This window comes from Oncorhynchus mykiss, chromosome 12, assembly GCF_013265735.2.
Source record: "Oncorhynchus mykiss isolate Arlee chromosome 12, USDA_OmykA_1.1, whole genome shotgun sequence".
Lineage (NCBI taxonomy): Eukaryota > Metazoa > Chordata > Actinopteri > Salmoniformes > Salmonidae > Oncorhynchus > Oncorhynchus mykiss.
Window position 1 is genome coordinate 29,242,235 of NC_048576.1, and position 16,446 is coordinate 29,258,680.

At 41.9% G+C, this 16,446-nt stretch overlaps 1 protein-coding gene across 1 annotated transcript in view; it reads right to left on the reverse strand.

Moving 5' to 3' along the window:
- Positions 1 to 1,988: 1,988 nt before the first annotated feature.
- Positions 1,989 to 16,446, reverse strand: part of LOC110537374 (neurite extension and migration factor-like) — an 82,159-nt gene continuing 67,701 nt past the window's right edge. The window contains exons 2-3 of the mRNA XM_021623375.2: positions 9,658 to 9,782; positions 1,989 to 8,658 (exon numbers count right to left, since the gene is read on the reverse strand). Coding sequence (XP_021479050.2) covers positions 4,661 to 8,658; positions 9,658 to 9,733 — 4,074 coding nt within the window. The 5' untranslated portion in view covers positions 9,734 to 9,782 and the 3' untranslated portion in view covers positions 1,989 to 4,660. The remainder of the gene's footprint in view (positions 8,659 to 9,657; positions 9,783 to 16,446) is intronic.

The following is a 16,446-nucleotide window of genomic DNA, read 5'->3' on the forward strand; positions in this document are numbered from 1 at the left end:
TTCACCTCCTCCCCAGGTTACATTTAATAAATATTCAGTCGTCTTCCCCTCAGTGGTAGACATTCTTACTCCTCTCACTGAATTACTGAGCATGCTGACCTTGGGTTATGCTGTTACCGTAAACAATAGATACACAACATAATCTTTTTTAATTTGGTTGGAATATTGTTGTTACATGCAACATTCACACACATTCCTATTTATCTGTTATTTAATTAAAATGTGTGCAGCAGTGGATAAGAAAAGTATATGAACATACCTATTGTGCAACGTATAATCCATGCAAACCATGTGCTACAAGACAATACATCAGGATAGTCTGAACTCATTCTCATAAAGAGAAAACGATTGAATGGTGCCATCTGCTGGACTAAGAGCTCTATCAGTCGTACTTCCTTGTGCCAAACCACTAAACATAACATAGCAATCAATAGTTTACGCCATAAAGGATTTAAAAATTGTCTGGCCTACTAATTTATCCAGATAATTGAGACTAAACAGTTTTCACTAAAACATGATGATAATTAGGCCACTAGTTTGACCGGTCCATGCAAGACTTCTAGAATCTAGAGTAGATTGGTGCGTGGGTAAAATCACTAGGGAAGCCAAGCCAGGGGGAAAAAAGCCATATTACAACATAAGTGTTGTGATAATTGTGTTGTTTGCTCTATAACCTGTTAATTCTTCTACCTTGTTGCCACCGTGATATATAGGCCTAAGGCCGAGACAATAAGAAAACACAGTGGTAGAACAAATTCAACCACATCTTTGTTTCATCACAAAACCAGAGATCAACTTCTGTCTGGTGGAGTCCACAAAGCATATTGCATGTAATAAACAGTTGGTCAATGAAGTTGATGTTTCCAGCACTACTAAACAACTATTGATTTAGAATACCGGAGTTGCTACAAGTCGCCAAGAAATCAGGAGCTGCCTCCACTATTCCAGGATCATTTCAACTCAAACATGTCAACATCATCAAATTACCTATGCTTAATCTAATTCAGTGACAACTAAAAGATTCCAAAAACAACAATGTAGTCCAATCAACGTAAACTAAATATCATGTGGCTTTCCATGGTACTGATTTCTCTGTGTGTGTGTGTGTTTATGTATGTAAGTAGAAAAAACATGTTGACTCACCCTAATGCCATTGCCATCCTCCTCTCTTTCATGGATCAGAATCGCCATTGTAATCATTGGCCAGTACGGAGAATTAAGTAAAACCACAAGTTCAAATCCTTATCTCCATCCATGGCTAATTTAGGACAGGGTCAATTTTAGCTAGCTAGCTAGTCACCAGAGGACAACAACACAACAAAATTTCTGTCTATGACTTTTGGCTATTGATGTGATGTGATTGGTGTGAAGCCAAATCCAAACTGGCTTCCCGTGACGCTTTTATTTTGGTGCACTAGGACCATTCACAGTTGAGTTCACTCAGTTCGTTGATTGGCTATTATTTTATACATTTTTCTATCAAGGGAGGCCAAATTCTCACTTGCTTCCCTTGCATTCAATGACCAGACATCATCAGCTAGATGGGCTACACATACAGAAACAGAGGGGAGCTGTTTTGCACGCTCAGATGCTTTCTCCGGTGAGACACATTCAACCTCTTGTGAACTGAAGGAAAATAATGAAACACAAGAGAGATAAAAAAAAATGTTTTTTTGTGTTTTGGTAAATTTTGGGGGAAGCCATCCATTAATATATGCCACTGGAGTAGATAGATTGTAGTCTCTCTAAACATGTGCCTATTCATCAAAGCAAATATCTGTTAATAAAAATGATATGAAGTAACATGTTTAGCATTTTGTGGAGTCCTGGGAATGAATCTATTTTCAGACATGCAAAAACATGCACAGACTACAATAAATATTTGAACATTTCTTGAAATCTTCAAGATGCATGCAACATAAGGACTGTATACATTTTCAGAAAGAGGTCGATACAGTCCCTACATTGAAGAAAATGGAGACCTCATCTGAAAGCAGCAATCAAAAGCTAATTTTTATTTTATATTTATTCCATAAACATTATTACAAAACTCAGCAAGTTACCAATATTACATTGTCACCATACAGGCTTGTCCACAAATATTTAAACCTTTGCAACAGTTACAACAAAACAAAATAATACTAGAATGATTTACATGAAAATCTATAAAACAGCAATAAAATCACAAACATGTCTTTATTTCAGTTTTCCTTTTTGTTTTATCATACTTTTTACACAGTAGCACTACACTCCCACAACAAGATTGGTCTGATTACAAAACTTCCAACAAAATGTTACAACTTTTTTCCCAGTGTTTTACCCTCTTCTTTTTTGGAGTTTTTTTGTTGTCGTGTTTGTTATTTTGGTTTTTAAAACCAGAGGCATGTCATTATGCATCCCTTTCACTGCCTGTAAAGGTGAAAAAAGAGTATCCACACTCACAAATACTTCACAGCACTTTCTAAGAAAAATATACACTTAGAAAATATTTTACAAATCGGCACACTGAAAAATATACAAGATTCATCGAGGACGTCAAGAGTTCTTCTGGAATCCCTCTGACAACAACTCTGACGATATTTATAAAGCTCAATATTCTTTTCAACAAAAAAAAGGCAAAACATAATTTCAATTAATGTCAAAATCATGGCAGAATTAGGCTACATCAAACATAACAGTATCTAATACATTCATAAATAGGGCACAGAGGATTTCTTCATCCTTTTTTCAATTACCTGTAAATGAATTTGCTTTCAAGCACCTTTCCGAGGCAGCTCAACAGTGGTACATCATATACAACTCTTGTTGGAGAGGAAGTACAGTACATTCAATTGACAATGGGCAGGGATGATATAAGGCAGTCTACTCCACACCACCTGGTGGTGACACTTGTCGTGATCCCACATCTAAATGACTAGCCTGGCAACTTGGAGAAGATGGAGGGGAAGGGGGGTTGCGAGAGACAAAGGTCTTCACAAGAAATATTGAGCTCTGATGGATAATATCAATTTATGTCAATTGAAATAAATTGTAGAAATGTAATATAGAGCTCCATGTTGGTGCAGTGGTAGGTGAATGCATGAGATTACATTAATCTGTGTGTTAATCTTGAATATAGTACAAATGCAAACCTCAAGATTTTGAGCGCTTGGGACTATAAGGTTCTATCTGCAAAAATATGATTCTGAGATAATTGGCTTTAAAGTTCCGAACCCTCATTGGTTTCAGTGGTGTCAGCAATTTTTATCTTCTATTCTTTTGAACTTAACAACATTAATTGGTGTATTTACAGTACTATATATGTAGAGAACATTGAACAGATCAAGGCTATGCCAATAACTACATTTGGACAAAAATGCAGATAGAACCTTGTAGTCCGATGATCTTGATTTAATTAACCCGTTAGAGCATATTTAATCCCCTTCTCTGTATCTCCATGCTGGCTGTTGATTTTGAGTTCAGATGGCAATCATTTCAGAAGAATGTATGAAAGAAAAGACAGTCATTTGCATTTTGGTAAAATGTGTATCACTGTCAGCTGCAGGTGCTTGGCAAACGGAATAGATCCCAAGTGTAAGATTTCTGGAATGTCGACCGGCCACCATAGTCCAGAACCCCCACCGCACAACCGTAACCAAAAGAACATGAAACAGCCAATATACATACAGATAGAAAATGTTTATACAGGTACTTGATCAACGTTTGGCACATTAATTCCATTTTCAACATTATAATTATTGTCATATTCTGCAAATAGTGCATATGTCTCTGTACAATAGCATTAACAAATTGCAATTTTGGGTACTTACTCCACTTACCCTCCCACCAACTCTCCCCAAACCATGGCAATAAGCCAATGACAAATAATACCATTTAAAGATATTAATACAACTAGGACAGTTTGATAAATTTGTCTTATTGTTAATACAAAAAGAGTCCCTTTTTTAATTCTGAAAAGTCTGGTTCCCAGCAGAACAGTGATACAGTTCTCCAACACCAGCGGAACATCCACAACTGGAATGGCAGGGTGATATCAGTAATGATAGGATAGGCCTACTGTAACTGTTCACTTATGACTCACTCCACTCTCTCTTCTTACACTGAAGAAAACCACTGTCTGAATGTAAGGACGGACAACCTTTGAACTGGGATTTTATTTTGTGGAGAGCCACAGATGGAATTTTGACATTATTAAGATGGGGCAAGCTGTTCTGCTGAAATGGAGAAATGAAAACACAAAGCAAACCACTAAGTATCACAAAAAAATATTTTCAAAGCAGTTTCAAGGCAATCTTTCTTATTATACAAAAGTCTAACCTAAAGTAACAAAAAACAAAACAATCTAAAGACCAAGAAAGGTGAATCAAGCAGCAGTCAGAAACAAAATGGAGCCACGGTAGTTTGAAAACCCAGTCAAGCTGAAGACAATCAATCACTCAATGGGTAGCTTCTCGGGAACAAATAAAATCTTACATGCAAGTTATTTCGGCTCTATTTAGGATAAAATAAGCAGGTGGGGTAGTCAAGGTTAATGTCTTTGCCATGCAACACTTGGATTTAAGTCAAAAAGGGAGAGCTGTAAGGGAACCCAGGGAACTGAGCAAGGGGCAGGAGGAAATAGAGTGAGTGGGACATATTTTGCAGCCACCGGTACAAAATATTACCTCAGTTTCTCATAAGAGGCCATCAGAGCTACGTTCTTGCTCGAGTCCCGCTTCCCTGTATTGTTTTCGTCTCGAGCAAATTTTGCACCGGTTTTGTGACGGTACATTTTCTTGTGTGCGGGCCCACAGATGCCAGGTATACCGAGGCTGGACTTGTTAAACATGTTGCAGTCCAGCATGAGAGGGGGGAAGAAGGGGTTTGAAGGAATTAACTTGGCTTGGTTTTTGGCTCCCATGCCCGTTGCCTTCCTGCCCCTTCCTGCCACAGGGGAGGTGGTATAACCACCCTTTTTCCTGACATTAGCTGTTGTTCCCGCCAGGATTTTAAGTGTCTTAGTTTTAAGGCTGTTGGCATCTGGAGGCTGACAGAGTCCAGACATGGGGTCCCACAGTGGCTCGATTGACACCTTCATAAACCTCTGGACCTCTGCCATACCAGAGGCTATGTTGGATAGGATGTTGGAGGGCTCTTCAAACTCTCGCTGGTCGTCATCCACAGGACTGTTGTTGTTGCCGTCTGCCCAGCCCCCACCATGCTCCTCCAGTAAAGGCCAGTCTTCTGACAGTCCAGCAAGGCCTTCACTTTCTTCACCTTTTGCATTTGCCTTTGCATCAAGCAGGGCTTTTAGCTTTTTGGATGAACTAGAATTCTGTCTAGGGGCTTTGTTCTTCTCTGTCTTGGGGGCCCTTGGAGCCTTAGTTTTCTGTTTACTGGTTGTTTTCCTTTTTGACTTGGGACCTTTAATTCGACCTCCGATGGATTCGGGCTGCTCATCAAAGACGTTGGGGCCATCAACCTTACATGTGCCATCATTATCATTGAAAGTATGGAACTGGAACTGATGATTGTTTATCGCTCTGCCATCATGGTTTTGTGTTGGCAGGACATTACAGTCCCACTTAGTCCCATCAGGTGTAGCTGAGAGAGTCATGTCTCCTGTCTCTCCCTGAAACTCCCTGGCCTTTCCTAGGCTTTCCCTCATTTCTGTCCCCATCACCTGTGGGGAGAGATTTGGTGTGTCGGGTGGCGACATCTCTGACAACGGCGAGTGCCTGAACTTATCGGGGGTGAAGTTGGAGATGTCCAGTAGGTCTGTAGACTCCCTGAGGGGAGTGATTTCATCGGTACTTTGCTGGATCACCAGTTTGGGACTGCAGTGGGCCAAGAAGTTCTTGTTCACATCCTCTTCACTCTCCTTCTCACAGGACTTGAGACTCATAGAGCTGTAGTTGCTGGAGGTGGCAGACAGTGAACTCATAGAGTCATAGCTGGCCAGCCTGCCGTTCTCTGTGTTTAGAGTGACTCTATGGAACTGCACCTGTTCCCCTTCAGCTAACCGGCTGACTTGTAGGCCTGAGTCTAGTCCTGGTGGCTCCTCAGGTAAATATGCCTTATCATACAGAAGTCTGTTGCCATCTACATTGACTTGACTATATCCTAACAACGGCAAGTTGTTTGTCATTGGCAAAGAAATGGTGCTGGAAAAGCCAGAAGGTTCAGGTTTAATATCAGGTGTAAATGATAAATGTTTACCTTCAGACTGCCATGATGTGTGAGTGAAGTTTGGCTCCATTTGATTGGAGCAGTTAGAGGGAGATTGTTGGAGCTCAGACTCTGAGGGTGGGGATAGAACACAGCTCTGGGCCAGCTGTAGGTTAGTGAATGGATTCTCCTCCTGGGAGAGGCCATGAGGAAACTGCTGTCGGGGATGCTGCTGATGCTGCTGTGAGTAATATGTCAGCCCAGTGTTACTGGATGAGTCAGAGGCCTCTAGTAATGTCTGCAGGTAGCCTCCAGGGATGACATGTAGACCACTATTCACATTTACAGGATGGGTCAATATACTGGAAGGGGAGCAGGGGACTGGTGTAAAAGGGGACTTTTCATTGGGGTTGACACTCAGAGTGGAGTCATCACAAAGCTGGGGGCTGCCTGCAGTGGAGTAAACTATGTCAGTGTGCTGATTTGGGGATAGTGGGCCAACCTCTTGTAGCTGTATCACAGTTTTACCATCCTCCCGCTGAGCCTCATTCATTTTTTTCAACCTCAGTCTGGCCTCGCTTTTAAATTTCCTTATTTGCACAGTCTTATTCCCAAGTCTTTTCCCCTCCCTCTCTAGCGATCTGCTTTTTCCTGTCACACTGCCTTGGTCTAATCTAGCAGCACAGTCAGAGGTCGTTGTTGTTATAGATTCCATATCTGTACAGGCAGCTTCATCCTCAGCTGCGCCCACCTCTTGCTTGTGATCGGTGAGGTTTGGCGAGAGCTTTACAGCGTGAATTCTTTGAATCCGGACTCTATTTGCAATCCTGTATTTTCTTTTTGTCAGGCTCGAATTAAGGGAACGCCTGCAGCCATTTGGAAATGTGTTTTTATCACCAGCAGCCAGCATGCGCTGCTCCTGCATTTCCTGGCGCCTCTTTTGCCAGTAGTCCTTCAGAGGAGCCATTCTCTGGTACTTATGAACTAAGTCCTTACTTAAGCTTACTGTTGTCTCTGATGTGTCAATTTTGCCAAGCTTTAATAACATGTGCTTCTCCCCTTTAAATCGGTTTATGATGATGTATTTGATTATCACCGGAGGCTCTTTTCGTGAGGATTTTCTCCTCTTCTTTGGACACCAGTCGTCATCCTCCTCTTTTTTTGTACCCACCGTCTGCTTGTCTTTTTTCTCTGTGTTCCTCTCGCTCTCGATAGAATCCACGTCGTACAGATAGTCGTCGCTGTATCTGACTTTCCTCTTGGACCTCAGCCCATAGCTCAGCTGGCTGGAGGAGCTGGAGTTCTCCCTGGAGAGGAAGCAGTGTTTCTGTTTGGTCTGGCAGGTGTCAAGGGAGGATCCAGTACAGGAGCTGTCATCGCTGTACTCTCCAGAGTCCACTGTGGAATTGTTGAAGTCAAACAGGTAGCTGCTCTCTGGACTGACATTCGGTGTCACCTCAGCAGAGCTGCTGCTGTTGTTTTTGTCAACCTTTTCTCCAGCCGCCCAGACTTCAACTATCTCTCCCTTCACCTGTGCCCCTTCAGCTCCCTTCTTCACTGTTCCCTCACCCTCCTTTTTGGCCACGACACTTGGGAAGAAGTTGAACTGGGTTTCCTCCTGAATGGGGTTGGTCTTTTCTCGGACGTTGTCCTGGAAGGACTCGTAGCGGATCTTCAGCGAGCACACGTCACTGCCCAGGGTGGAATCCTCGTCCTCATCATCAAACATGTAGTTGTCTACGTCCTCTTCTGAGAAGAGGTTGACAGAGAGCTCGTTCTTAGAGCAGAGGTCCAGCAGCTCGATCTTACTCTCGCTGATAAAGGACTCAAAGCAGCCCCAGTCCTGGCTGGAGTTGGCCAGTAGAGCCTCCTCACCATTGCACTTGTCCAGGAGCAGGCCTTCGTAGATACTCTTCGACGTGGCGTCCTCCGAGTCGCTGTCCTCCACTGACTTCTCATCATCTGTCTTCTCCTCTGCCCTGATCTTGTGCTCTGGGTAGCTGAGGAGCTGGTCTGAGAGCAGCTGATCCCCGTAGCGGATACCATCCCCAGAACTCATGCACTGCATGGCCATGTCAGGACAGGAGACAGGACAGGGGTCATAGTCCCGGCCCAGGTCCAGCCCTGGCTCAGGCTCAGTAGCGTCCTTGGTCTCGATGAAACAGCCCAGGCATGTGCGGCTTTGTGGCATGAGGCAGTCCCCTCCAGACAGGGCTGATACACTCCCTACCTCCATTATTGTGAAAGCTGCTTTGTTACTACAGTCCTCTGGAAGAGCCCAGGGACTCACCTCTTTTGTTGTGCAAGAGGAGGTGTGGGAGATGGCATGGATAGAAGAGGAGTCATCAGTGGTAGTGGTGGTGATGCTGGGCTCAGAGGTCTCTGTTGGGCTGAGGGGTGAGAATGGGTTCAGTGAGGTCCTCTCACTCTCATGGCCTCCTTTTGGTTGATTGGCTGTTGGTGAGATGGCGGTGCTGTCTGGCTGCAGATGACTGTCCTGGATGTGTGATTCTATAGAGCAGAACAGAGAGATGATATCAGATAATAACTAATTCACCAGTGAACTCACTGATGGACAATGTGAGAGTACTTTAATATACTGTCCTATATGAGAGGACATTTTAATATACTCTACTATTTCCTATCTTTAATCATTTTTCATTTTCAGCTCAATGTATGTTCCTAGCCTCTCTTACAGTTGATAAAATGTACAGGTCGTTTTTTTTTTAAACAGGCTGCACAAAGTAATCCTTTTGTACAAAGACAAGGAATAATATAGGTAATTCAAGCTGAAAAGGTGAATTCTGCTTTTTATTGAGGAAAATGAAATGCTCATAATTTTCTCATCATTGTGTTTCTTGTGCTTTATAATTTGTGATAAGAATACATTGAGAATAAAATACCCAATAGAAAGTAATGGGACAATTATAGTGGAAATATACCATTAGCCTATTTTTCACTCTTAAATAAGGCCTCTGCACTGCCTCTTCTATTACTCTGGTTCATGTATTTAAAGGATACATGGAAGGAATGACAAACGTAATAACCTTTCCCCTGCTCTTTGTGAGTGGTCTTCCCCCTTTGACATTCAGGATCATTAGAGGTGGGAAAGGATGATAAGTACTTTCAGGAGTAAAAAATGGAGGAAAACATTCCACACGTTGGAACGTTTCTGAGCACTGAAACATTGCTCATCCATTCAGATGCAGCAAAGGTTAAGGTCACTAAATATCAAGGCTGGGGCTTCTTGCCTTTCAGTTCTGTGAAGGTAACAGGCAAACTCAATAGCAGAGGAGGTGAAAACAATGCATAGCATAAGAACTCTGTGCCTCCTTGTAACCAGCAGGACATAATGTACTGTAATAATGTGACAGCATTCCCTCTGTTCCTTAATAGAAACATTTTAAAATGCTAAAACATACAGTATGAAGTGTTGATATACACCTGAGGTGAGGAATTACATCTTGGTGTGTCCATCATTTTTTAAATTCAAGTATGAAATGTCTTTACCATTCTCATCCTCTTTGTCGATCTGTTCCAGGTTTGGAGCCAGCACAGAAAAGTTGGGTTCTTGAAAAACATCCATCAATTTAGCTTGGTTCTAGTTGTCCCTTACACTTTTGCCACTATCCAACCTGCAAAAACACAGAGAAAGAGACACATGAAAAAATAAAAACACTGGAGCTGACAAAAGGAGAAGGCTTATTATGTCATCATAACAACATACACTGTCACGTACATCTCTGTTGACCCTCGTCTTTGTCAACTACAATGTATGAAAGGCTTCAAAAGTGCCTAGGGAATGGAGATTTTATGTATGAAAATGTTTTTAAAAAAAACGATATTTCTCCTCAATAACATGGCTTTTTGCCGACGATTCTATTCTTTGTTCCCCTAAAATATCTGTCCCAATCTACGGGCTATTAAGGGATATTGGACACCAATATAGGAGACTGACATATATTGTATATTGTATCTAGTAGACTTTTCAACACCTGAGCCTCAGGCTGTATGCAAATTGTAGGCAAATCCTCCTGGCCTTTTGTATATTGCTTTAATCAAGCATTTCTCAGCTCTGAAAACTCCTCAATAACTTGCTTGCTTTATGAGAATTGCTCTAAGCAAATGTCAGAAGTAACAATAGTATAAAATCACACCAACAAGATCCGATTTCTGTACCATATTCAATATTCTTAGCTCTCTAACTCTCCTGTTCACTCTTCCCCACTCCCCGTCCTCCTCCTACCATCCATTTTCTTGCAACCAAGGAGCAAAAACAAATGGCCAGATTAATGAAGATGGAGAAGAAGCAATAAGAGGTTGCATAAAATTAGCCTTCTGTCTAACGATCATGTCCAATTTAACACCTTATTAAGCCATGTTGTTTCATCTCCTGGAGGCCATTTGCGACAAAGGTTTGTGAGCCGCATGAAACAAGACTTTCTGCCAGTGCAGTGCTGACTCACTGCCAGCTGGAATGATGCTGGTAACCTGGACTGGGTCTCTGTCTCTGTGTAATTAACCTGGGTCTCTGTGTTAACCTGGCCAACCATGGGTCTTTGTGTTAACCCGACCAGCCATGGTCTTTGTGTTAACCCGACCAGCCATGGTCTTTGTGTTAACCCGACCAGCCATGGTCTTTGTGTTAACCCGACCAGCCATGGTCTTTGTGTTAACCCGACCAGCCATGGTCTTTGTGTTAACCTGACCAGCCATGGTCTTTGTGTTAACCTGACCAGCCATGGTCTTTGTGTTAACCTGACCAGCCATGGTCTTTGTGTAAACCTGACCAGCCATGATCTCTGTGTTAACCTGACCAGCCATGGTCTCTGTGTTAACCTGACCAGCCATGGTCTTTGTGTTAACCTGACCAGCCATGGTCTTTGTGTTAACCTGACCAGCCATGGTCTTTGTGTTAACCTGACCAGCCATGGTCTTTGTGTTAACCTGACCAGCCATGGTCTCTGTGTTAACCTGACCAGCCATGGTCTTTGTGTTAACCTGACCAGCCATGGTCTTTGTGTTAACCTGACCAGCCATGGTCTCTGTGTTAACCTGACCAGCCATGGTCTTTGTGTTAAAACTGATTGGATTTGCAAAATGTCATCAGTGTATCTATTTTCATCCAACCTAAATCCAATGTCAATGTGATTTCACATTAGTTGGCAACAAAAAAAGACGGTGAACTGACGTCTATGCCAGCGGGCTGGCCATGGGTCTCAGTGTTAACCTGATCATGTCTGTGTTAACCTGACCACGGGTCTCTGTGTTAACCTGACCACGGGTCTCAGTGTTAACCTGATCATGTCTGTGTTAACCTGACCACGGGTCTCTGTGTTAACCTGACCACGGGTCTCAGTGTTAACCTGATCATGTCTGTGTTAACCTGACCACGGGTCTCTGTGTTAACCTGACCACGGGTCTCAGTGTTAACCTGATCATGTCTGTGTTAACCTGACCACGGGTCTCTGTGTTAACCTGACCACGGGTCTCAGTGTTAACCTGACCACGGGTCTCAGTGTTAACCTGACCACGGGTCTCTGTGTTAACCTGACCACGGGTCTCTGTGTTAACCTGACCACGGGTCTCTGTGTTAACCTGACCACGGGTCTCAGTGTTAACCTGACCACGGGTCTCAGTGTTAACCTGACCACGGGTCTCAGTGTTAACCTGACCATGGGTGTAACAGATGTCCAGCATAGACAAGAAGACTGGTCTCGGCACAAGTGTAATATATGTGATCGTGTATCGTAACTCTCTTGTGTTGTGATTTTAAAGAAAGGAATGCCCAGCCAGCGGGCCAAGTTGATTGGTGTTTGTTCTGAGGATAGACACAAGGGTTGCCCATTAGATGTGCAGGACAACAGTATGTTGATGGCTGTAGATTTGCGATCCATCGCTTCCATGTCAATATCAGAATGGGTATTTTGTAATCAAACATAACCATGACAAAAAGAGTACAAAATACAATAAATGTAAGTACCTGATGATAGACACAAGGAATCACATTAGATGTGCAGGACAACAGTATGTTGATGGCTGTAGTTTCATGGTTTGTCTGTTAGCATGGAAATAACTATGATTTAGCAGGGACTAATGTGACCATTACCATCTTGAGCATGTTAGCTAACTCGCTCTTACAGAAATAACATGCAAAAGCACATCCCAAGATGCTCCCAATATCTAACAGGTACTGTACACATATTCCTTCATAAAGTATTCACACTGCTTGACTTTTTCCAAATTTTGTTGCCTTACAAAGTGGGATTAAAATTGATTTAATTGTCATTCTTTGTCAACAATCCTCACAAAATATTCTAATGTGGAAGAAAATGTGGAAGAATGTGGGAGAAAAATGTGGAAGAAAAATTCTAACATTTGTAAAACATTTATGAAGTATACAGTGCCTTGCGAAAGTATTCGGCCCCCTTGAACTTTGCGACCTTTTGCCACATTTCAGGCTTCAAACATAAAGATATAAAACTGTATTTTTTTGTGAAGAATCAACAACAAGTGGGACACAATCATGAAGTGGAACGACATTTATTGGATATTTCAAACTTTTTTAACAAATCAAAAACTGAAAAATTGGGCGTGCAAAATTATTCAGCCCCCTTAAGTTAATACTTTGTAGCACCACCTTTTGCTGCGATTACAGCTGTAAGTCGCTTGGGGTATGTCTCTATCAGTTTTGCACATCGAGAGACTGAAATTTTTTCCCATTCCTCCTTGCAAAACAGCTCGAGCTCAGTGAGGTTGGATGGAGAGCATTTGTGAACAGCAGTTTTCAGTTCTTTCCACAGATTCTCGATTGGATTCAGGTCTGGACTTTGACTTGGCCATTCTAACACCTGGATATGTTTATTTTTTAACCATTCCATTGTAGATTTTGCTTTATGTTTTGGATCATTGTCTTGTTGGAAGACAAATCTCCGTCCCAGTCTCAGGTCTTTTGCAGACTCCATCAGGTTTTCTTCCAGAATGGTCCTGTATTTGGCTCCATCCATCTTCCCATCAATTTGAACCATCTTCCCTGTCCCTGCTGAAGAAAAGCAGGCCCAAACCATGATGCTGCCACCACCATGTTTGACAGTGGGGATGGTGTGTTCAGCTGTGTTGCTTTTACGCCAAACATAACATTTTGCATTGTTGCCAAAAAGTTCAATTTTGGTTTCATCTGACCAGAGCACCTTCTTCCACATGTTTGGTGTGTCTCCCAGGTGGCTTGTGGCAAACTTTAAACAACACTTTTTATGGATATCTTTAAGAACTGGCTTTCTTCTTGCCACTCTTCCATAAAGGCCAGATTTGTGCAATATACGACTGATTGTTGTCCTATGGACAGAGTCTCCCACCTCAGCTGTAGATCTCTGCAGTTCATCCAGAGTGATCATGGGCCTCTTGGCTGCATCTCTGATCAGTCTTCTCCTTGTATGAGCTGAAAGTTTAGAGGGACGGCCAAGTCTTGGTAGATTTGCAGTGGTCTGATACTCCTTCCATTTCAATATTATCGCTTGCACAGTGCTCCTTGGGATGTTTAAAGCTTGGGAAATCTTTTTGTATCCAAATCCGGCTTTAAACTTCTTCACAACAGTATCTCGGACCTGCCTGGTGTGTTCCTTGTTCTTCATGATGCTCTCTGCGCTTTTAACGGACCTCTGAGACTATCACAGTGCAGGTGCATTTATACGGAGACTTGATTACACACAGGTATTTATCATCATTAGTCATTTAGGTCAACATTGAATCATTCAGAGATCCTCACTGAACTTCTGGAGAGAGTTTGCTGCACTGAAAGTAAAGGGGCTGAATAATTTTGCACGCCCAATTTTTCAGTTTTTGATTTGTTAAAAAAGTTTGAAATATCCAATAAATGTCGTTCCACTTCATGATTGTGTCCCACTTGTTGTTGATTCTTCACAAAAAAATACAGTTTTATATCTTTATGTTTGAAGCCTGAAATGTGGCAAAAGGTCGCAAAGTTCAAGGGGGCCGAATACTTTCGCAAGGCACTGTAAAACACAAATATATTTTGATTAGATAAGTATTCAACCCCTTAAGTCAATACATGTTAGAATCACCTTTGGCAGTGATTACAGCTGTGAGTCTTTCTGGGTAAGTCTCTAAGAGATTTCCACACCTGGATTGTGCAACATTCCACCTCTGTCAAATTGGTTGTTAATCATTGCTAGACAACCATTTTCAGGTCTTGCCATAGATTTTCAAACAGACTTAAGTCAAAACTGTAACTCAGCCACTCAGGAACATTCACTGCCCTCTTGGTAAGCAATTCCAGTGTAGATTTGGCCTTGTGTTTTAGGTTATTGTCCTGCTGAAAGGTGAATTCATCTCCCAGTGTCTAGTAGAAAGCAGACTGAACCAGGTTTTCCTCTAGGATTTTGCCTGTGCTTAGCTCCATTCTGTACATTTTCTATCCTGAAAAACTTCCCAGTCCTTAACAATTACAAGCATACCCATAACATGATGCAGCCAACACTATGAATAAAAATATGGAGAGTGGCACTCAGTAATGTGTTGTATTGGATTTGCCCCAAACTTAACACTTTGCTTTCATGACAAAAACTTAACTGCTTTGCCACATCTTTTGAAGTATTACTTTAGTGCCTTTTAGCAAACAGGATGCATGTTTTGGAATTTTTAAAAATTTGTCCAGGCTTCCTTCTCGAAAAACATAATTCCACTTTGACATTATGGGGCATTATTGTGTGTAGACCAGCGACAATTTTAAATTCCGTCTGCAACACAAGAAAATGTGGAAAAAGTCAAGGGGCGTGAATCATTTCTGAAGGCACTGTATACACATCAGGATATGTACGTAGTGAACTCGTACACATTGTAGAATACGTTATTTCAGAACGTGACCTACATGCTTGCATGTCAATATCAGACTGGGAAGAATGTATGTTCGCGATCCCCCCCTAACTGTAAGCATGACTAATGGAATAACACCTTATTGACATGTAAATTCAACCAACCAATAGGAATACAGAAACATTGAATACATATTTCTGCAGTGTCAAGTGGAGCTCAGGACCTGAAGCAAGGATATGCATATTATTGATACCATTTGAAACACTTTGAAGTTTGTGGAAATGTGAAATTAATGTAGGAGAATATAACACATTAGATCTGGTAAAAGATAATACATGTTTCTTTGTGTTTTTTGTTCCATCATCTTTGAAATTCAAGAGAAAGGTCACAATGTATTATTCCAGGTTATGCTCAATTTTGATTTTGGACACTAGATGGCAGCAGTGTATGTGCAAAGTTTTAGACTGATCCAATGAACCATTGCATTTCTGTTCAAAATGTTGTATCAAGTCTGCCCAAATGTACCTAATTGGTTTATTAATACATTTTCAAGTTCATAACTGTGCACTCTCCTCAAACAATAGAATGTTATTGTTTCACTGTAATAGCTACTGTAAATTGGACAGAGTAGTTAGATTAACAAGAATTTAAGCTTTCTGCCCATATCAGATATGTCTATGTCCTGGGAAATGATTGTGTTACTTACAACCTTGTGCTAATCACATGTTTGCTTAACCTTCCCACGGGGGGGTGCACCGATCCTGTAGAGGTTAACCTGGCCAAGGGCCTCTGTGTTATCCTGGCCATGGTTCTCTGTCTGGCATGTCATGGCAATGGGTCTCTGTTTTACCCTGGCCACTCTTGTCTACCACTGTGCACTAATTTTACTGAAAAGACTCTGGTCTACTCTTAAGTTATCACTATGAGTCATTGGGAAGCAGAATTAAAATCTTAACCGCAGAATTGTCTTATCTCAGCACTGCGTAGAGAGAGACCACTGGAAACAGAGTAGTACAGGGAGAGAGTTTGCAGAGATATGAAACATTATCTTTAGCGGGAGATGCTCAGCATCTTTTTACAACTGAAAACAACACCTGGTGGGCCTAAGATGACAAATGCGTGAAAGTATAACTGCCAGACTTGAATCCATTACTGGCATAGAGTAGCATCTGTGGTTATCAAACCCTTGTGAGGCACATCCAATGTATTATTTTTTAATGTATGTATGCAGAGAAAAGGAAAACAGGTCCTATCATCTGAAATGAAGGCCCAGGTTATCATAGCTCTCTCTCTACTCAGAAGAGGTCACTGTTAAACAGAAAGGATCACTGCTGATGCAGGAGAATCACCTTCACTTGTACAAGTCCACAATTACATCCACATCACCTGATCCATCTGCTGCAGTCAGGGCTCTACATGGGAGGATCTGTGACACACTGACACTGCTCTGTGCCTTTCTTCTCAGGA